General features: G+C 43.4%; 2 protein-coding genes across 2 annotated transcripts in view; both read right to left on the reverse strand.

Moving 5' to 3' along the window:
• LOC137348767 (zinc finger protein 850-like) overlaps nucleotides 1-17858 on the reverse strand; it is a 546053-nt gene that overhangs the window by 131486 nt on the left and 396709 nt on the right. The gene's annotated exons all lie outside the window — the stretch shown is intronic.
• LOC137348431 (neuropeptides capa receptor-like) lies at nucleotides 5195-11175 on the reverse strand. The gene is made up of 2 exons (XM_068013741.1): nucleotides 11106-11175; nucleotides 5195-6105 (listed from the first exon to the last, which is right to left on the reverse strand). The coding sequence occupies exons 1-2, from the start codon at nucleotides 11173-11175 to the stop codon at nucleotides 5195-5197; spliced, it is 981 nt and encodes a 326-aa protein (XP_067869842.1).

The raw sequence follows: 17858 nt of genomic DNA on the forward strand, positions 1-17858 counted from the left end.
TTTGACCATTGTTCAGGTCCTGTTCACAAACTTGGCATTCGTTGGTCGTGAAACACCACCCGGCCCCGGGATAAGCTTCTGTTAGATACTCACCCGGTATTCAACCTTATCCAACAGGTACGAGATACTTGCTCCCTGTGTGGATGAGGAAAAGGGCTGCGGGGAGGATGAGCCAACTGACCATGGCACCATGGTGCAGAAGGCCATTCAAGAGGGGGTAGCAAAAAGACAAGTGGTAGTTATAGGGGATTCTATAATTAGGGGGATAGATAGTATCCTTTGCAAAGCGGATCGGGAGTCCCGCATGGTGTGTTGCCTGCCCAGTGCCAGGGTGCAGGACATCTCTGACCAGTTTGAAAGGATATTGGAGCGGGAGGGGGAGGATTCAGTTGTTGTGGTCCACGTTGTGACTAACAACATAGGCAAGGCTAGGAAGGAGGACCTGTTTGGGGATTATAAAGCACTAGGAACGAAATTAAGGAACAGGTCCTCGAGGGTCATAATCTTTGGATTACTGCCCGAGCCACGTGCAAATTGGCTTAGGGATAAGAATATTAGGGAAGTAAACACGTGGCTAAGGGAGTGGTGTGGGGAAGAGGGATTCCATTTCATGGGGCATTGGCATCAGTTTTGGAACCGGGGGGATCTGTACCGATGGGACCTGAACCGATCTGGAACCAGTGTTCTAGTGAAATGGATAAATAGGGTGGTCTCCAGGACTTTAAACTAGTGACTCGGGGGGAAGGGAAAGGGAAAACGACAGGGAGTATGATGATAAATGAAAAGTTAAGCAGCAGGCTAACATGTGTGCAGGAGGGTTTAAGTTCAAGGCAGAGTATGAAAGAAGCCGAAAGGAAGGATAACTCAGGAGTTATTATTAGAGATGTGGAAAATCATGAGGGTAAGAAAACTAGCATAAAGGCACTTTACCTGAATGCTTGTAGCATTCGTAACAAGGTTGATGAGTTAACGGCACAAATCATTGTGAATAAATATGATTTGGTAGCCATTATGGAGACATGGTTACAGGTTGGTCATAACTGGGAGTTAAATATTTAGGGGTACCAGACTATTCAGAAGGACAGACAGGAAGGTAAGGGAGGTGGTGTAGCTCTGATACTCAAGGACGACATCAGGGCGGTGCTGAGAGATGATATAGGTTCTATGGAGAATGAGGTTGAATCCATTTGGGTGGAAATTAGAAACTCTAAGAAGAAAAAGTCATTGATAGGCGTAGTCTATAGGCCACCAAATAATAACATCACATTGGGCGGGCAATAAACAAAGAAATAACTAATGCCTGTAAAAATGGTACGGCAATTATCATGGGGGATTTTAATCTACATGTAGATTGGTCGAACCAGCTCAGTCAGGGTAGCCTTGAGGAGGAATTCGTTGAGTGTATCCGTGATAGTTTTCTTGAACAGTATGTAATGGGACCGACGAGGGAGCAAGCTATCCTAGATCTAGTCCTGTGTAATGAGACAGGAATAATTAATGACCTCATAGTTAGGGATCCTCTTGGAAGGAGTGATCACAGTATGGTTGAATTTAGAATACAGATGGAGAGTGTGAAGATAAAATCCAATACCAGGGTCCTGTGCTTGAACAAGGGGGACTACAATAAAATGAGGGAGGACTTGGCTAAAGTGGACTGGAAACAAAGATTTTATGGTGGGACAGTTGATGAGCAGTGGAGGACTTTCAAAGCAACTTTTCAAAGTGCTCAGCAAAAGTATATTCCAGTGAAAAGGAAGGACAGGAAGAAAAGGGGTAATCTGCCATGGGTGTCTAAGGAAATAAGGGAGGCTATCAAATTGAAAGAGAAGGCATACAAAGTGACCAAAAGCAGCATGAAACTAGAAGATTGGGAAAACTTTAAAGGTCAACAGAAAGCTACAAAAAGAGCTATAAAGAAAAGTAAGATAGAACATAAGAAAAAACTAGCACAGAATATAAAGACAGATAGCAAAAGTTTCTATAAATATATAAAACGAAAAAGAGTGGCTAAAGTAAACGTTGGTCCTTTAGAGGATGAGAAGGGGAATTTAGTTATGGGATATGATGAAATGGCCGAGGCAGTGAACAGGTATTTTGTATCAGTCTTCACAGTGGAGGACATTAATAATATGCCAGTAATTGACAAAGAGACGAACGTAGATGAGGACCTGGAAACAGTCATTAATACAGAAGAGGTAGTGTTCGGCAAGCTAATGGAGCTAAGGATTGATAAGTCTCCTGGCCCTGATGGAATGCATCCCAGGGTACTAAAATAGATGGCGGGAGAAATAGCAGGTGCACTGACAGTAATTGTCCAAAATTCGCTGGACTCTGGGGTAGTCCCAGCTGATTGTAAAACAGCAGATGTGACGCCACTGTTTAAAAAGGGAGGTAGACAAAGGATGGGGAATTATAGACCGGTTAGCTTAACCTCTGTAGTGGGGAAAATGCTTGAGTCTATTATCAAGGAAGAAATAGCAGGGCATCTTGATAGAAATTGTCCCGTTGGGCAGACGCAGCATGGGTTCATGAAGGGCAGGTCATGCTTGACAAATCTTTTGGAATTCTATGATGACATTACGAGCAAGGTGGACAATGGGGACCCAGTGGATGTGGTGTACCTAGATTTCCAAAAGTCCTTCGACAAGGTGCCGCACAAGAGGCTACTGCATAAGATAAGGATGCATGGCGTTAGGGGTAAAGTATTAGCATGGATAGAGGATTCGTTGACTAACAGGAAGCAGAGAGTGGGGATAAATGAGTGCTATTCTGGTTGGCAATCAGTCACTAGTGGTGTGCCTCAGGGATCGGTGTTGGGACCGCAATTATTTACAATTTATATAGATGATTTGGAGTTGGGGACCACGTGTAGGGTGTCAAAGTTTGCAGATGACACTAAGATGAGTGGCAGAGCAAAGTGTGCAGATGACTGTGAAACTTTGCAGAGGAACATAGATACATTGAATGAGTGGGCAAAGGGCTGGCAAATGGAATACAATGTTAATAAATGTGAAATCATTCATTTCGGCAGGAGTAACAGGAAAAAGGATTATTACTTGATGGTAAAAAGTTGCTGCATGCTGCTATGCAGAGGGACCTAGGTGCCCTTGTGCATGAATCGCAGTAGGTTAGTCTGCAGGTACAGCAAGTAATTAGGAAGGCAAATGGAATTTTGTTCTTCATTGCTAAAGGGATTGAGTTTAAAAGCAGAGAGGTTATGTTGCAGCTGTATAAGGTACTGGTGAGGCCGCACCTGGAGTACTGTGTGCAGTTTTGGTCTCCTTATTTGAGAAAGGATATACTGGCACTGGAGAGGGTGCAGAGGAGGTTCACTAGGTTGATTCCGGAGTTGAGGGGGTTGGCTTATGAGGAGGGACTGAGTAGATTGGGATTATATTCATTGGAGTTCAGAAGAATGAGGGGGGATCTTATAGAAACATATAAAATCATGAAGGGTATAGATAAGATACAAGTAGAGAGGATGTTTCCACTGGCAGGTGAAGCTACGACAAGAGGGCATAGCCTCAAGATTTGAGGGAGCAGATTTAGGACTGAATTAAGCAGGAACTTCTTCACCCAGAGGGTTGTTAATCTATGGAATTCCTTGCCCAGTGAAGTAGTTGACGCTTCTTCAGTAAACGTCTTTAAAGCTAAGGTAGATATCTTTTTGAACAATAAAGGAATTAAGGGATACGGTGGGAGCGCGGGTAAGTGGATCTGAGTCCACGAAAAGATCAGCCATAATCTTATTGAATGGCAGAGCAGGCTCGAGGGGCCGGACGGCCTACTCCTGCTCCTAGTTCTTATGATCTTATTCCTGATGGCATCAAGCGACCGCCGAATCCTGTTCTCAAGTTCGGGATCAGGCTCCACTCAACTCCCCATTGGCCCCTTCGGGGTTACAGAAGAACTGACTTACACCTGATCCTGCTGACTACGCCAATTATTAGCGGGAATGAATCTAGAAGAATCACTCGACACTCAGGTCTGCTCCAATGTCAAACAGTTTATTTAGTTATGCCAGCGGGGAGCAGGTCACTGGTCTGTCCAGATGCCTCTCCACCAATCAAAGGAAAATCTACAACGGATATACAGTTACTCAGCCCATCCCAGCTGGACATAATCCAATCATAACGGTTATTGATTACATACATTACACATATTACCAATTAGATTACTCATTAGGCATCATGTGGCTACGTGATCAGCTCATGCAAGCCCCCTGATCATCTTGTGATGTTTCCCAGTCCCCCTTATCAACTATCCTTGAGTCCTCACAATGAATCCTTTTACCTTTATCAAGCTTGCATTCCTGATTGCTTCGTGCTGTCTGTAGTTATACAAAGCAGCTGTCTTATACACGGATATGAGGGGCTCTGCTTGGTCAGCCGAATTGTCTGTGTCTCACAGTACCATTCTCAGGGATATGACTTAGCCAATCTTGTTCCCACAGTGCCTTGTGTAAGTACTCCATTTTGTAACAATATGTGGCTATACTCTCAACTTGTATATGAGTGTATATATATATATATATATATATATATATATATATATACATATATATATTCACTAGGATTATATGAATCTACTTACTCAAATAACATTTAAACAGTATGATATTTACTACAGGTGCCTCTGCGCTTGGGAATACCCTACAACAGTTCTTATTTCAGTTACGGCATGTTGACATTGTAGAGCGTTTGGGAGGAACAGGTGACGTTGAACATATGGGCTACAAATACGTGTGCCCTAATTTGTGGATGCGTTGTTGCAATTTGCCGCCAACCCATGCTGGCTTTGATCAAGGTGGGTAGCACACAAATTTGCAACACCTACATTATGTTTTTTAGTTTTTCTTTAGTTTTAGAGATACAGCACTGAAACAGGCCCTTCAGCCCATCGATTCTGTGCCGACCATCAACCATTTATACTAATGCTACACTAATTCCATATTCCTACCAAATCCCCACCTTTCCCTATATTTTCCCTACCACCTGCCTATACTCGGGGCAATTTCTAATGGCCAATTTACCTATCAACTTGCAAGTCTTTGGCATGTGGGAGGAATTACACATAGTGAGTAAGGATCCCAAAACGACTGACTATGTATCTGGGAGGGGAGGCCACGTGTGGCATGGACAAGAAGAGAAAGAAATGGGATATAATGTAAACTTCAAGGTGGATTTTACTGTTTTCATGATTTAACTAAGTTAACAATTAGATTCAGTGGATATTTCACCCCATTCTTTAACTCCTGTCTGAATTTACTCTGGGTTCCTGCATAAATAAATGGGTTGATGCAGGAACTCAAAAACTGAAGCATATATCCGTTTTCCTCCAGAAGAAATGTTGATTCACTGAAATTGGAACCTGAATAATAAGTGGCATTCGCAATTTGTACATAGAAGATCGTTATAAAATAAAATAAATACAACAGGATGAAACTGCCCGAGATGGCAAAGAGTAAAATAATGGACTTTCTCCGCTTCTCCATCTCTGGGTCGCTCCTATTTTCTCCATTGCTCTGGGCCCGGAGTCTCCTGCGAGCTCTACTGGCCACTAGAATGTGTCTGACAGTCAGAGCATTGAGCAGTAAAATCAAAATGAATGGGAGACAAGGGGTTAAAATAACGAGACTCCAATCAAATGCGGCCCACGCAGGTGACATGTAATATATTAATTTTATACCGCAGAACCAGGGTACATTGTTAATTATGTACAAAGGTTCATATATAAAATACAAGCAGATATTTTTTAGAAAGCTGAGCGTGCACACGGTTCCTATTACCCGCGCTGCCGTTTTCTTTGTGCAATGTTTTGTTTTCAGCTTCTGGCTACAAATGGCCACAAATCGATCAAAAGTGAAAGCGACCATTAACCAGGCAGAACCGTCTATCATCGCATAAATGAGGGCAAGACGGAGGCTGCATACCGGTGTGATGGACAGGGAAGTGAATGGGAAATAAATACCAGCAATTCGGTTTAATATCACAGCATTGATAATAAGTAGGAGATCCATTACCGCCATGGAAACCAGGTAGTAAGTGATACATCTGGAGAGACCACATCTTCCTCGGGACAGGATCACGATCACTGCCAAGTTAGCTGTAACAGAGAGAGAGAGAGAAAATGAAGAGTGCACACGTCTACCAACGAAATTATCTGTTTTAGAGCATTGTGTCCGAAAAGTGTAGCTTGGGCACATGATCCTGAGTTGAAAACCATTGCTTAAGCAACAAACCCTTGTTTCTGTGATTAAATCAAACATTCAGATTAGGACTGTAACAGACTCGGGCGGCACAGTGGCGCACTGGTTAGCACCGCCATCTCGCAGCTCCAGTGACCCGCGTTCAGTTTGCCTTTTCTCCCGCTGACCACGTGGGTTTCTTCCTTGTGCACCAGTTTCCTCCCACAACCATAGACTAGCTGGTTGATAGGCAAATTGAACATTGCCGCTAGTGTAGGTAGGTGGTAGGAGAATTGAGGGAAGGTAGGGATGTGGTAGGGAAAATGGGATTAATGTAACATTAGTATAAATGATTGGTTGTTGGTTGGCACAGACCCGGTGGGCCGAAGGACCTCTTTCAGTGCTGTATCTCTCTATGACATTAGAATATCAGTATTTAAAATAATGCCAAAAAAAACTAAAACAAAGCGCTAATGCATTAAACACAGTGAAACCAACACAGGGACATCAGCAAAAAGCTGCAGAAAATATTCAAGAGATAAGTAACACAACAACTAACAATAAGTGAGATAATGCAGTGATAACTCTGAGCTCTTCTTCTAATAGTAGCCAATTAAATAATAAAACTACATTTAAACTGTGATAAGAGTGTGGTAATTCACCAACAGTAATGTGACAGGGACACAATTTACAGTATGATAATTCAGCATAGTGACAGGGTCCAGCAAGGCTGTGGCAATACAGAATCACAGAATAATACAGTGCAGAAGAGGCCCTTCGGCCCATTTAGTCTACACCGATGCATTAAAACAACTGACCTGTCTGCCTAATCCTAATTGCCAGGACTTGGCCCATAGCCTTGAATGTTATGACATGTCAGGTGCTCATCCAGGTACTTTTTAAAGGATGTGAGGCAACCCGCCTCTACCACCCTCCCAGGCAGGGCATTCCAGACCGTCACCACCCTCTGGGTAAAAAAGTTCTTCCTCAAATCCCCATTAAACCTCCCGCCCCTCACCTTAAACTTGTGACCCCTCGTAACTGAGCCTTCAACTAAGGGGAACAGCTGCACCCTATCCACCCTGTCCATGCCCCTCATAATCTTGTACACGTCAATCAGGTCACCCCTCAGTCTTCTCTGCTCCAGTGAAAACAACACAAGCCTATCCAACCTCTCTTCATAGCTTAAATGTTCCATCCCAGGCAACATCCTGGTGAATCGCCTCTGCACCCCCTCCAATGCAATCACATCCTTCCTATAATGTGGCGACCAGAATTGCACACAGTACTCCAGCTGTGGCCTTCCCAAAGTTCTGTACAACTCCAACATCACCTCCCTGCTTTTGTAATCTATGCCTCGATTGATAAAGTCAAGTGTCCCATATGCCCTTTTCACCACCCTATTAACCTGCCTTTCTGCCTTCAGAGATCTATGGACAAATGCGCCAAGGTCCCTTTGTTCCACAGAACTTCCTAGTATCAGGCCATTCATTGAATACTTCCATGTCACATTACTCCTTCTAAAGTGTATCACCTCACACTTTTCAGGGTTAAATTCCATCTGCCACGTTTCTGCCCATTTGACCACCTCGTCTATATTTAGTTTTTTAATTTATTTTTTATTTAGAGATACAGCACTGAAACAGGCCTTTCGGCCCACCATCAACCACCCATTTATACTAATCCTACACTAATTCCATATTCCTACCACATCCCCACCTGTCCCTATATTTCCCTACCATCTACCTATACTAGGGGCAATTTATAATGGCCAATTTACCTATCAACCTGCAAGTCTTTGGCATGTGGGAGGAAACCGGAGCACCCGGAGGAAACCCACACAGACACAGGGAGAACTTGCAAACTCCACACAGGCAGTACCCAGAATTGAACCTGGGTCACTGGAGCTGTGAGGCTGCAGTGCTAACCACTGCACCACTGTGCCGCCCTTATCTTCCTGTAACCTAAGACACTCCACCTCACTGTTAACCACTCGGCCAATCTTTGTGTCATCCGCGAACTTACTGATCCTCAGCCGTTCCCCACCCCCCCCCCCCCACCACCACATAGTGATCTATGTCGTTTATATAAATGACAACAATAGGGGACCCAGCACAGATCCCTGTGGCATGCCACTGGACACTGGCTTCCAGTCGTTAAAACAGCCATTCGTCATCACTCTCTGTCTCCTACAGCTAAGCCAATTTTGAATCCACCTTATCAAGTTACCTTGTATCCTAGGTGCATTTGCTTTCTTGATAAGTCTCCCATGTGGGACCTTGTCAAAGGCTTTGCTGAAATCCATGTAAACTACATCAACTGCAATACCCTCGTCTACACACCTGGTCACATGCTCAAAAAAAATCAATCAAATTTGTTAGGCATTACCTCCCTCTGACAAAGCATTGCTGACTATTCCTCATCAAATTTTGCCTCTCCAAGTGGTGATAGATTCTCTCCTTCAGAATTTTCTCCAATAGTTTCCCTACCACTGACGTGAGACTCAATGGTCTATAGTTCCCTGGTTTATCTACAAGCTTTCTTAAATAGTGAGACCACATTAGCTGTTCTCCAGTCCTCTGACACCTCCCCCGTGGCCAGACAGGAATTAAAAATTTGGGTCAGAGCCCCTGCAATCTCCGCCCTCGCCTCCCACAGCATCCTGGGACACAACTCGTCCGGACCTTGAGATTTGTCCACTTTTATTTAAGCTTTCCAAAACCTCTAATACCTTGTCACTCCCTATGACAATTTGCTCAAGAACCTCAGTCTCTCACTCTGAGTTCCATATCTGCATCCTCTTTCTCTTGGGTGAAGACGGATGTGAAGTATTCGTTCAACACACTACCAATGTCCTCTGGCTGCACCCAGAAATGTCCCCCTTGGTCCCGAATGCACCAACGCTCTTTTCCATCTCCCTCGCCACAACACTCCACCTCATCTCTATGAAGCCTGCTGCCAGAGTAGATCTATTCTATTGAATGAGCGGGAAATGATTTAACCTTTGTCGCCTCCATTCCAGAGCCAAGGTCACCATTACCTCTGTCATAGAACTCCTATATGCTGATGATGCTTGCGGTATGCGCCCACTCAGCTTCAAACACCCATTAATACATTCACCAAGGTCTTTGAAAGAATGGGCAATAAGCTAAACATCTGGAAGACAACAGTCCTTTACCAGTCTGGTCCCACACTTCAATATTTCCGCCCGTCTATGAAGATCCACGGCGAAGCACTGGACAATATGAAACACTTCACATGCCTTGGGAGCCTCTTCTCAGCAAGGGCAGCCATGGATGATGAAAATTAGCATCGCCTCCAGTGTGCTAGCCCAGCCTTGGAAAAGGGTGTTTGACACTCCAGGCGTTCCAGTATCAGTGTCCTCTCTCGGGCCAACAGCCTCAGTATCCAGACACTGGTCATGACTAATCAATCACGTTGGGTGGGCCACATTATCTGCATGTCTGATCCAAGGCTTCCGAAACTAACTTTCTGCTCCGAGCTCTGTCATGGCAAGAGGGTACCAGGAGGGCAGAAGAAACGCTACAAGGATGTCCTTAAAACCTCCCTGAAAAATTGTGACATCTCCACTGATTCATGGGAATCTCTTACCTGAGACCGCTCAAAATGGAGAAGAAGCATCATCGAAGGTGTCATCCAGTTCGAACAACATCGACATGCCCAGGCAGTGACCAAGCACAAACAGTGGAAGACGTATTTCGAAATCAGTGCATCCTATTCACCCACCTCATCAAACATCAACTGCCCTACCTGTGGCAGAGTGTGCAAATCCAGAACTGGGCGATTCAGTCATCTAAGGACCCGAAACCCTGGAGTGAAAGAAAATCATCCTCATTCCCGAGGGATTTCTTAGGGAGAAGTGTGTCATTAACACAATAGAGCTACATTTACACCATGGTAACAGTGTGATAATTTGCCCACAGTAACGGTGTCAACAAAACAATAGATCTGCATTATCACTGTGACAACTTGTGACAATTCACACACTGTAAAAATGTCAATTAGACAATGGAGCTATATTTACACCGTTTCAACAGTGTGATAATTCGCTCAAAGTAACAGCATCAACAAACAATATAACTACATTTACACCATGATAGCACTGTGATAATTCCCCACACTAGCAGTGTCAATAATACAATAGAACTACATTTACACCGTGATATCAGTGTGACAATACACCCACAATAACAATGTAAACAACACAATAAAACTACATTTACACTGTGATACTTCACCCGCAGCAGCAGTGACAGGAACACAATATAGCTACATTTACACTGTGATAGCAGTATGATAATTCACCCCCAGTAACAATGCCAATAACCAAATGGAAATAAATTTATATTTTGGTCACAGTGTGATATTCAGAGTGTCAATAATACAATGGAACTACATTTAATTCGTGAGATGTTAGTGCCAAGTGAGAAAAATTATATAATTAAAGAGATGAAATTCTACCTGTCAACGGAAGATAGTATTATAGAGGAGAAGTTATACTTGTAATGTTGAGGTGCTATGCCAGTAAAAGGAAGAAACGATACAGTTAAAGGGCAGAAATTACACAACTAATGATGAGAAACTATGGCTGTAAAAGGAAGAGCTTATCGTTAAAATGGATAATTAATATCTGAAAGTGGAAAGAGGGTTCTCTAAAAGGGGAGAAATTATATCACTTAAAAGGGGGAAGCTGTCAACTAAAGGGAATAAATTATCCTGTTAAAGGGGAGAAATTATGCTGTTAAAGGGAATTAATTACCACATTAAATGGGAAAAAATGATCCCATAAAGATGAGAAATAATGCCATTAACTCTCCACATGCTGGAGAAGCACAATGCATAAATGACATAGCTGAACAATGATTCCCATAATTAATAACTCACTGCAATACTTTACCTGGAACCCCGATAGCTGCAAGGATGGGATAGTAAATTGCAAACACCAGTCCTTTCGGTGAACCGTGCATTTCTATCAGAATCTTTGAACGCATTCTGCACTACACTGGAAGATTTTCACCTTTATACCTGATGTCAGACTCCAGGGATTTAATTAGATGGCTTGCTCTTTTACATTAATTACACTAAGTGAAAAAAACACATTAGTGAAGCTGATGTCAGGCTCATGTTTATGTTTTGTTGAATGAAATGTTTTACAAGTGATCTAACACGGCTCTGAATTGAAATACCCAGGCAGTGCTGAATTATCACAGTTACATTTCTCAACAACAGATAATGAAAAGCTAAATAGGTGATTGAAATGGTGACAGTGAGCATTGTACACAAGGAATTATCGCGTTTCAACCCCTGTGTTAAGTTAAGTTGTCTTCGTACAAGGTATAACTGACCAGTGATATTCTGGACCTAAAGCAAAACGCAGCCAAGTTCTCACCTTTGATCATTGTTCAGGCTATGTGGTCACGGGTCACATGCAACATGGTTCCAAATCTTTCTGGACTGTACACTCACTGTAATACAATTTATTGTGTATCCAGCGTGGACAGGTATGATCATCCACGGTTACATTCAGTGTGCACAGACCCCGTTCTTCACGATTGTCTTCAATGTGGACTTGTCCAGCGATTAGTACCATTATATGCAACGTGAGATGGTGCAGTTCAGCTTAAATAGGTCCAGTTCATCACAGTTATATTCGGGCTAAATATGTCTAGTTCAGCATCATTGCATTCAGTGTGAACAGGTCCTGTTCAGCATCTTTAATTTCAGTGTAAAATGGTCCAGTTCAGCGTAGTTACGTTTTGCATGTATGGGTTCAGCTCAGCGTGGTAACGTTCACTATGGACGGGTTCATTCCAGAAAGGTTGCTTATAGTCCGACATAGGTTCACTTCAACATAGTTAAAAGTAGTGTGATGGTCCAGTTCAGCACTCTTACCTGCAGGAGAGACGGACAGATCCAGGTCCTGGCGGTTATATTCATAGAATCATGGAGAGATACAGCACTGAAACAGTTACTTCAGCCCACCGAGTCTGTGCCGACCAATAAGCACCCATTTATATTAATCTGACATCATCCCATGTTCCCTATCACATCCCCACCCTCGAGGAAATTTACGATGGCCAATTTACCTATCAACCAGCAAGCCTTTGGCTGTAGGAGGAAGCCAGAGCACACAGCAGAAACCCGCAGGGTCAACTTGCAAACTCTGCACAGGCAGTACCCAGAACAGAACCTGGGTTGCTGGAGTTGTGAGGCTGCGGTGCTAACCTCTGCACCACTGTACCACGTCAATCCACGTGGAAATGTCGAGTTAAGCACATTTAATTTCAGTGTTGTCAAATACGGTTCAGCAGATTAAAGTCAGTGTGGACATATCCAGGTCAGTGCACTTATAGTTCTGGTGGAAGGAAACAGTTCCATCAATTTACAATAAAAACAGAAAGAGCTGGACATACACATTAGTTCTGACAGCATCATTGCAGCTCGACTCAGAGTTAACATTTCAGGTCTGTGACCTTTCATCAGAAACCATCGGAAATGTACTTTCAGTGTTGACAAGCCCAGTTTAGTACAGTGTGGTAATATTCTGTGTGGTCTGGTCCAGTTCAGCATAATTACATTCAGTGTTCAGAAGTCTGTCATCAAGTGGTTACTTTCACCATAAACAGGTTCAGTTCAGTGTGGTAACATCCAGTCTGCACAGGTCCAGTTGCACATGCTCACATTCTGAGTTAAGATGATCCTATTCACATGGTTACATTCAGTGTATGCAGGCCCAGCTCAACATGCTTGCTGCCAAAGTGGGCTAGTCCAGGTCAGTTCGGTTATATTTAGTCTGAAAAACATCATAAAATGTTCTGAATATTCAGCAGGTATTGCAGCATCTGTATTCTGTTTTTATATTTAGTGTGGGCAGCACCAGTTCACCAAGTCCTCATTCAACGTGATAATGGCTAGATCAGCACAGTCATATTCAGTTTGCACAGGACCAGTTGCTCACTGTTACTTCCTGTATTGACTGGTCCTGTTCAGCATGCTTGCATGTATTGTGAAAACGCCAGATTCATCTCTTCCCACATCTATCCACGACATTTTGACGCCCACTTTAATGCTGGCAGTTTCCAGTTTCCTGGCCCAAACCCTTTTCTTTACACCCTGGATATCCGTGCTCTCCACCCTTCTATCCGGCACCAGGATGATTTGAGAATTCTCCTTTCTTTCTTGACCGAAGACAAACCAGTTCCATCTACCACTGCTTTCCTCTGCCTGCTGAACTTGTTCTTACATTGAACAACTTCGCCTTTAACTCCACTCAGTTACTTCAAATAAAATCTATTAGTATGGGTTATAGCTATACCAATTTTTTTCTTGGTGGGATTTGTGGAACATTCCTGGTTTCAGACTTACCCAGGACACTCCCTCTCTCTTTTTCCAGTTCATTGATGACTGTATCAGTGCCGGTATCTGCTCTTCATCTCCATCACAACAATGTAACCTTCCATACTGTCACTCCCAGTTCATCTACCTTTTTACCTCCACCGAGAATTTGCAACCCGCCAGGGTTGACAGACACCAGGACTGTATCTGTCCCATTTCTCACACTTCTGTTGTCACCCCTTCCCCACTCCCGGAAGCATGGCAGAGCTCCTCATTTCCTGATCTACCGCTCCACCAGCCTACATAATCAACGTACCATCCTCTGCATTCTTCATCACATGCAGCGTGATGCTACCACCAGACGCATCTTTTGTTCCCATTCCAGCATACTGAAGGGACAGTTTCCTCCCTGATACCCTGATCTATAACATAAGAAATAAGAGCAGGAATAGGCCATTCGGCCCCTCCAGCCTGTCCTGTCATTCAATAATGTCATGGCTGATTTGCCACAGATCTCAACTCCTCATTCGTGCCAACTCCTCATAGCCTTCAACTCCCCAATATTTCAAAAACTCTATCTACATCCTCTTTAAATACTTCCAGTGTTGTAGGCTCCACAACTCCCTGGGGTAGGGAATTCCAGACATTCACCACCGTCTCAGAGAAGCAATTCCTTCGCATAAGATCATAAGTCTACTCTTCAATCATCCCACCACCACCTCCTTCTTCATGGCACCTTCCCAAGCAAGTATCTTTTACCTCCACGCTTCTCATAATCCAAGGCCCTAAAAACTCCTTCCAGGTGAAAAAATGATTTACTTGCAGTTCTTTCCATTGAGTATTCTGTATTAGTTGTGGTATTCTCTGCACTGAGAACACTAAACACAGATTGGGTGACCGCTTTGCAGAGCACCTCCATTTATTCTGTAAGTGTGACCCGAGCTTCAGCATACTTGTCATTTTAACTATCTGCTCCACTCTGACATTGCTCTCTATCCTCGACGGTCTACACTGACCCAATGAAACTCAATGTAACCTCGAGGAGAAGCCCCTCATATTTATGAATTGTCATTTGTCAGCCTTCTGGACTCAGCGTAGAGTTCAATCATTTCAATCATAACTACTGCTCCCATTTTCTTTTCATCTTCAGCTGTATTTTCCTTCTTTGTTCTTGTGCATTTCGACAGCAATTCCTCAAAAGTTTGTACATTTCAATCAGATTTCCCCTCAGCCTTCTCTATTCCAAGGAGAACAACGCCAGCCTGTCCAATCTTGCTCACAGCTGCATTTTTCCAGGCTTGGAACATCCTCGTAAATCTCCTTTGTACCCTCTCTAGTGCAATAACATCTTTCTGTAACGAGGTAACTAAAACTGGACAAAGTAACTCAAGTTGTGGCCTAACCAATGAGTTATACAGTTCCAGCATAACCTCCCTGCTCATATTCTATACCTCGGTAAGGAAGGAAAGGAAAGGATTCCATATGCCTTCCTAACCACCTTATCGAACTGTCCGGCTACCTTCAGGGATCTGTGGACATTCACTCCAAGATCCCTTAATTCCTCTACACTTCTCAGTATTCTCTCATTTATCGTGCATTCCTTTGCCTTGTTTGACCTCCCCAAATACATCACCTCACACTTCTTCACCTTGAATTTTATTTACTACTTTACTGCCCAACTTAACATACTTTCTATATCTTCCTGCAGCTTACAGCTATCCTCCTTGCGATCTACCACACAGTATGTCATGTGGGACCTTGTCAAAAATCTTGCAAAAATCCATACAGACCACATCAACTGCATTACCCTCATCAATCTTCCTTGCTACTTCTTCAAAACTTTCGATCAAGTTGGTCAAGCAAGATCTTCCCTTATCAAAACCATAATGACTATACTTTGATTAAAATGACAGTTTATCCTGTCTCTCAGAATAGATGCCAATAATTTTCCTGCTATGGATGTTAGACTGACTGGCCTGTAATATTCAGTCTATCCCTCGCTCCCTTTTTAAACAGAGGCACAACGTTAGAAGTTCTCTTATATTCCGTCACCACACCTGTATCTGGTGAGGACTGGAAAATGATGGTCAGAACCTTATGCTATTTCCTGTCTTGCGTCTTTTAACAGCTTAGGGTACATTGCATCCAATCGTTGTGATTTATCAACTTTAAAGAATGCTAATCCTGTTAATACTTTGTCTTTCCCTATCTTTATCACATCCAATACTTCACACCCCTCCTCCTTAACCACAATATCTGCATCGTCCCCCTCTTTGGTGAAGACAGGCGCAAAGTATTTATTAAGAATCATACCAATATCTTCCAACCCGATACATAAGTTACATTTTTGGTCTTTTATGGGCCCTACTCTCGCCTTAGTTATCCTCTTAATCTTAATCTATTGATAAAACATCTTTGGATTTACCTTGACTTTGCTTGCCAATATTCTTTCAGGCCCTCTATTAGCTTTCCTAATTTCCTTTTTGATTTCGCCCGTCCACTTTCTATAGTCCTCTTGGCTTCCTGTAGTTTTGAGTTCTCGGTGTCAGACATAAACCTTCCTTTTCTGCCTTATCTTACCCTGTAGGCTTCTTGACAGCCATGGAGCTCTAGATTTGGCCGTCTCACCCACTTTCGTTTTGGGAACATGTTTACTCTGAATCCGTTGAATCTGCCCATTGAATGCCTCCCACTATTGTGACACTGATTCAGCCTCAAGTAGCTGTTTCCAGTCCACTTTCGCTAAACCACTCTTCAGTTTAGTAAAATTGCCCTCGTCACAATTAAGAACGATAATTCATTTTCTACCTCTGCCCTTTTCCATAATCATGCTAAAACTGACTGAATTATGATCACTATCACCAAAACGCTCTGCCACTGTCATCCCTCCCACCTTCCCACCTTCATTTCCTAAAACTAAGACTAAAACTGCGCCCTCTCTTGTTGGCCTTGCTACAGACTGGGCAAAGAAGTTCTGCTGAATGCACCTCAAGAATTCTGCTCCCTCTATTCCTTTCACACTATAACTATCCCAGTTAATATTGAGGTTGTTAACATCCCCTACTATTACTGCCCTATTTTTCCTGCTCCTCTCAGACATTTGTTGATATATTTGCTCTTCTATCTCCCTGTGACTGTTTCGGGGTCGTTGGTACACTCCCAGCAGTGTGATTGCCCTTTTTTGCTCCATAACCCAATCCATCTGGCCTCATTTGATGAACAGTGCAACATATCATCCCTGTTCACAACCATAATAGTTTTCTTGACTAATATTACTACTCCCCCTCCTTTCTTATCCCCTCCTTGTCACGTCTGAAACCCCAGTAACCAGGAATGTTGAGCTGCTATTCCTGTCCCTCCTTAAGCTATGTTTATATAATAGCTATGATATCATACTGCCACGTGTCTATCTGTGCCTTCAGCTCATCTGCTTTATTTGCTATACTCCTTGCATTGAAGTCGATACCCTTGAGCTCTGCAAAACTGTTTTTTTTTAATTTTCTAACCCTTGTTTCCTCTGTGTTCCAGGTTTATACATTAATTTTCTGCCTCCCATTTTCATTTCTGATTTTTCCCCAACTGAGTCTACCCTCAGGTCTCCATCCCCCTTTCAAACTAGTTTAAACCCTTTCCAATAGCACTAGCAAAACTTCCCGCAAGGAACTCAATAACGGCTCCGCTCAGGTGCAAACCGTCCGGCCTCTAGAGGCTCCATCTCCCCCAGAGCCAGTCCCAAAGTCCCAGGAATCTAAAGTCCTCCTTCCTCACCATCTTTCCAGCTACGCATTTATCTGTCTTATCCTTCTTTTTCTATACTCACTTGCACGTGGCTCTGGGAGAAATCTGGAGGTTACTAATTTCGAGGTCCTGCTTGCTAATATCTTACGTAGCTCCCTAAATTACGACTGCAGGACCCTCTTTCTACCTATGTTATTGGTTCCGATGTGGGCCACGCCTCATGCCTTCAGGATGTGCTTCAGCTGCTCAGTGACATCCATGACCCTGGCACCAGGGAGGCAACACACCATCCTGGATTCATGTCTGTGGCCACAGAAATGCCTGTCTGTTGCCCTGACTATTGAATCACCTATCATTCTGCCTCTTCCAGTCTTCCTTGTACCCACCTTTGCAGCTGAGCCACCCGTGGTGCCGTGGATTTGGCTCTGGCTGCACTCCCCAGCTGAAGCATCACTTTCCTCAGTATTCAGAACTGAATATCTGTTGGAGAGTGAGATGCACTCAGGGGTGTCCTGCACTTGCAACCTGATTCTTTTTGACTGCCTGGTGGTCACCCATTCCCTCTCTCCGTGCATAC

Source organism: Heterodontus francisci, chromosome 34 (assembly GCF_036365525.1).
Source record: "Heterodontus francisci isolate sHetFra1 chromosome 34, sHetFra1.hap1, whole genome shotgun sequence".
NCBI classification, from domain to species: domain Eukaryota; kingdom Metazoa; phylum Chordata; class Chondrichthyes; order Heterodontiformes; family Heterodontidae; genus Heterodontus; species Heterodontus francisci.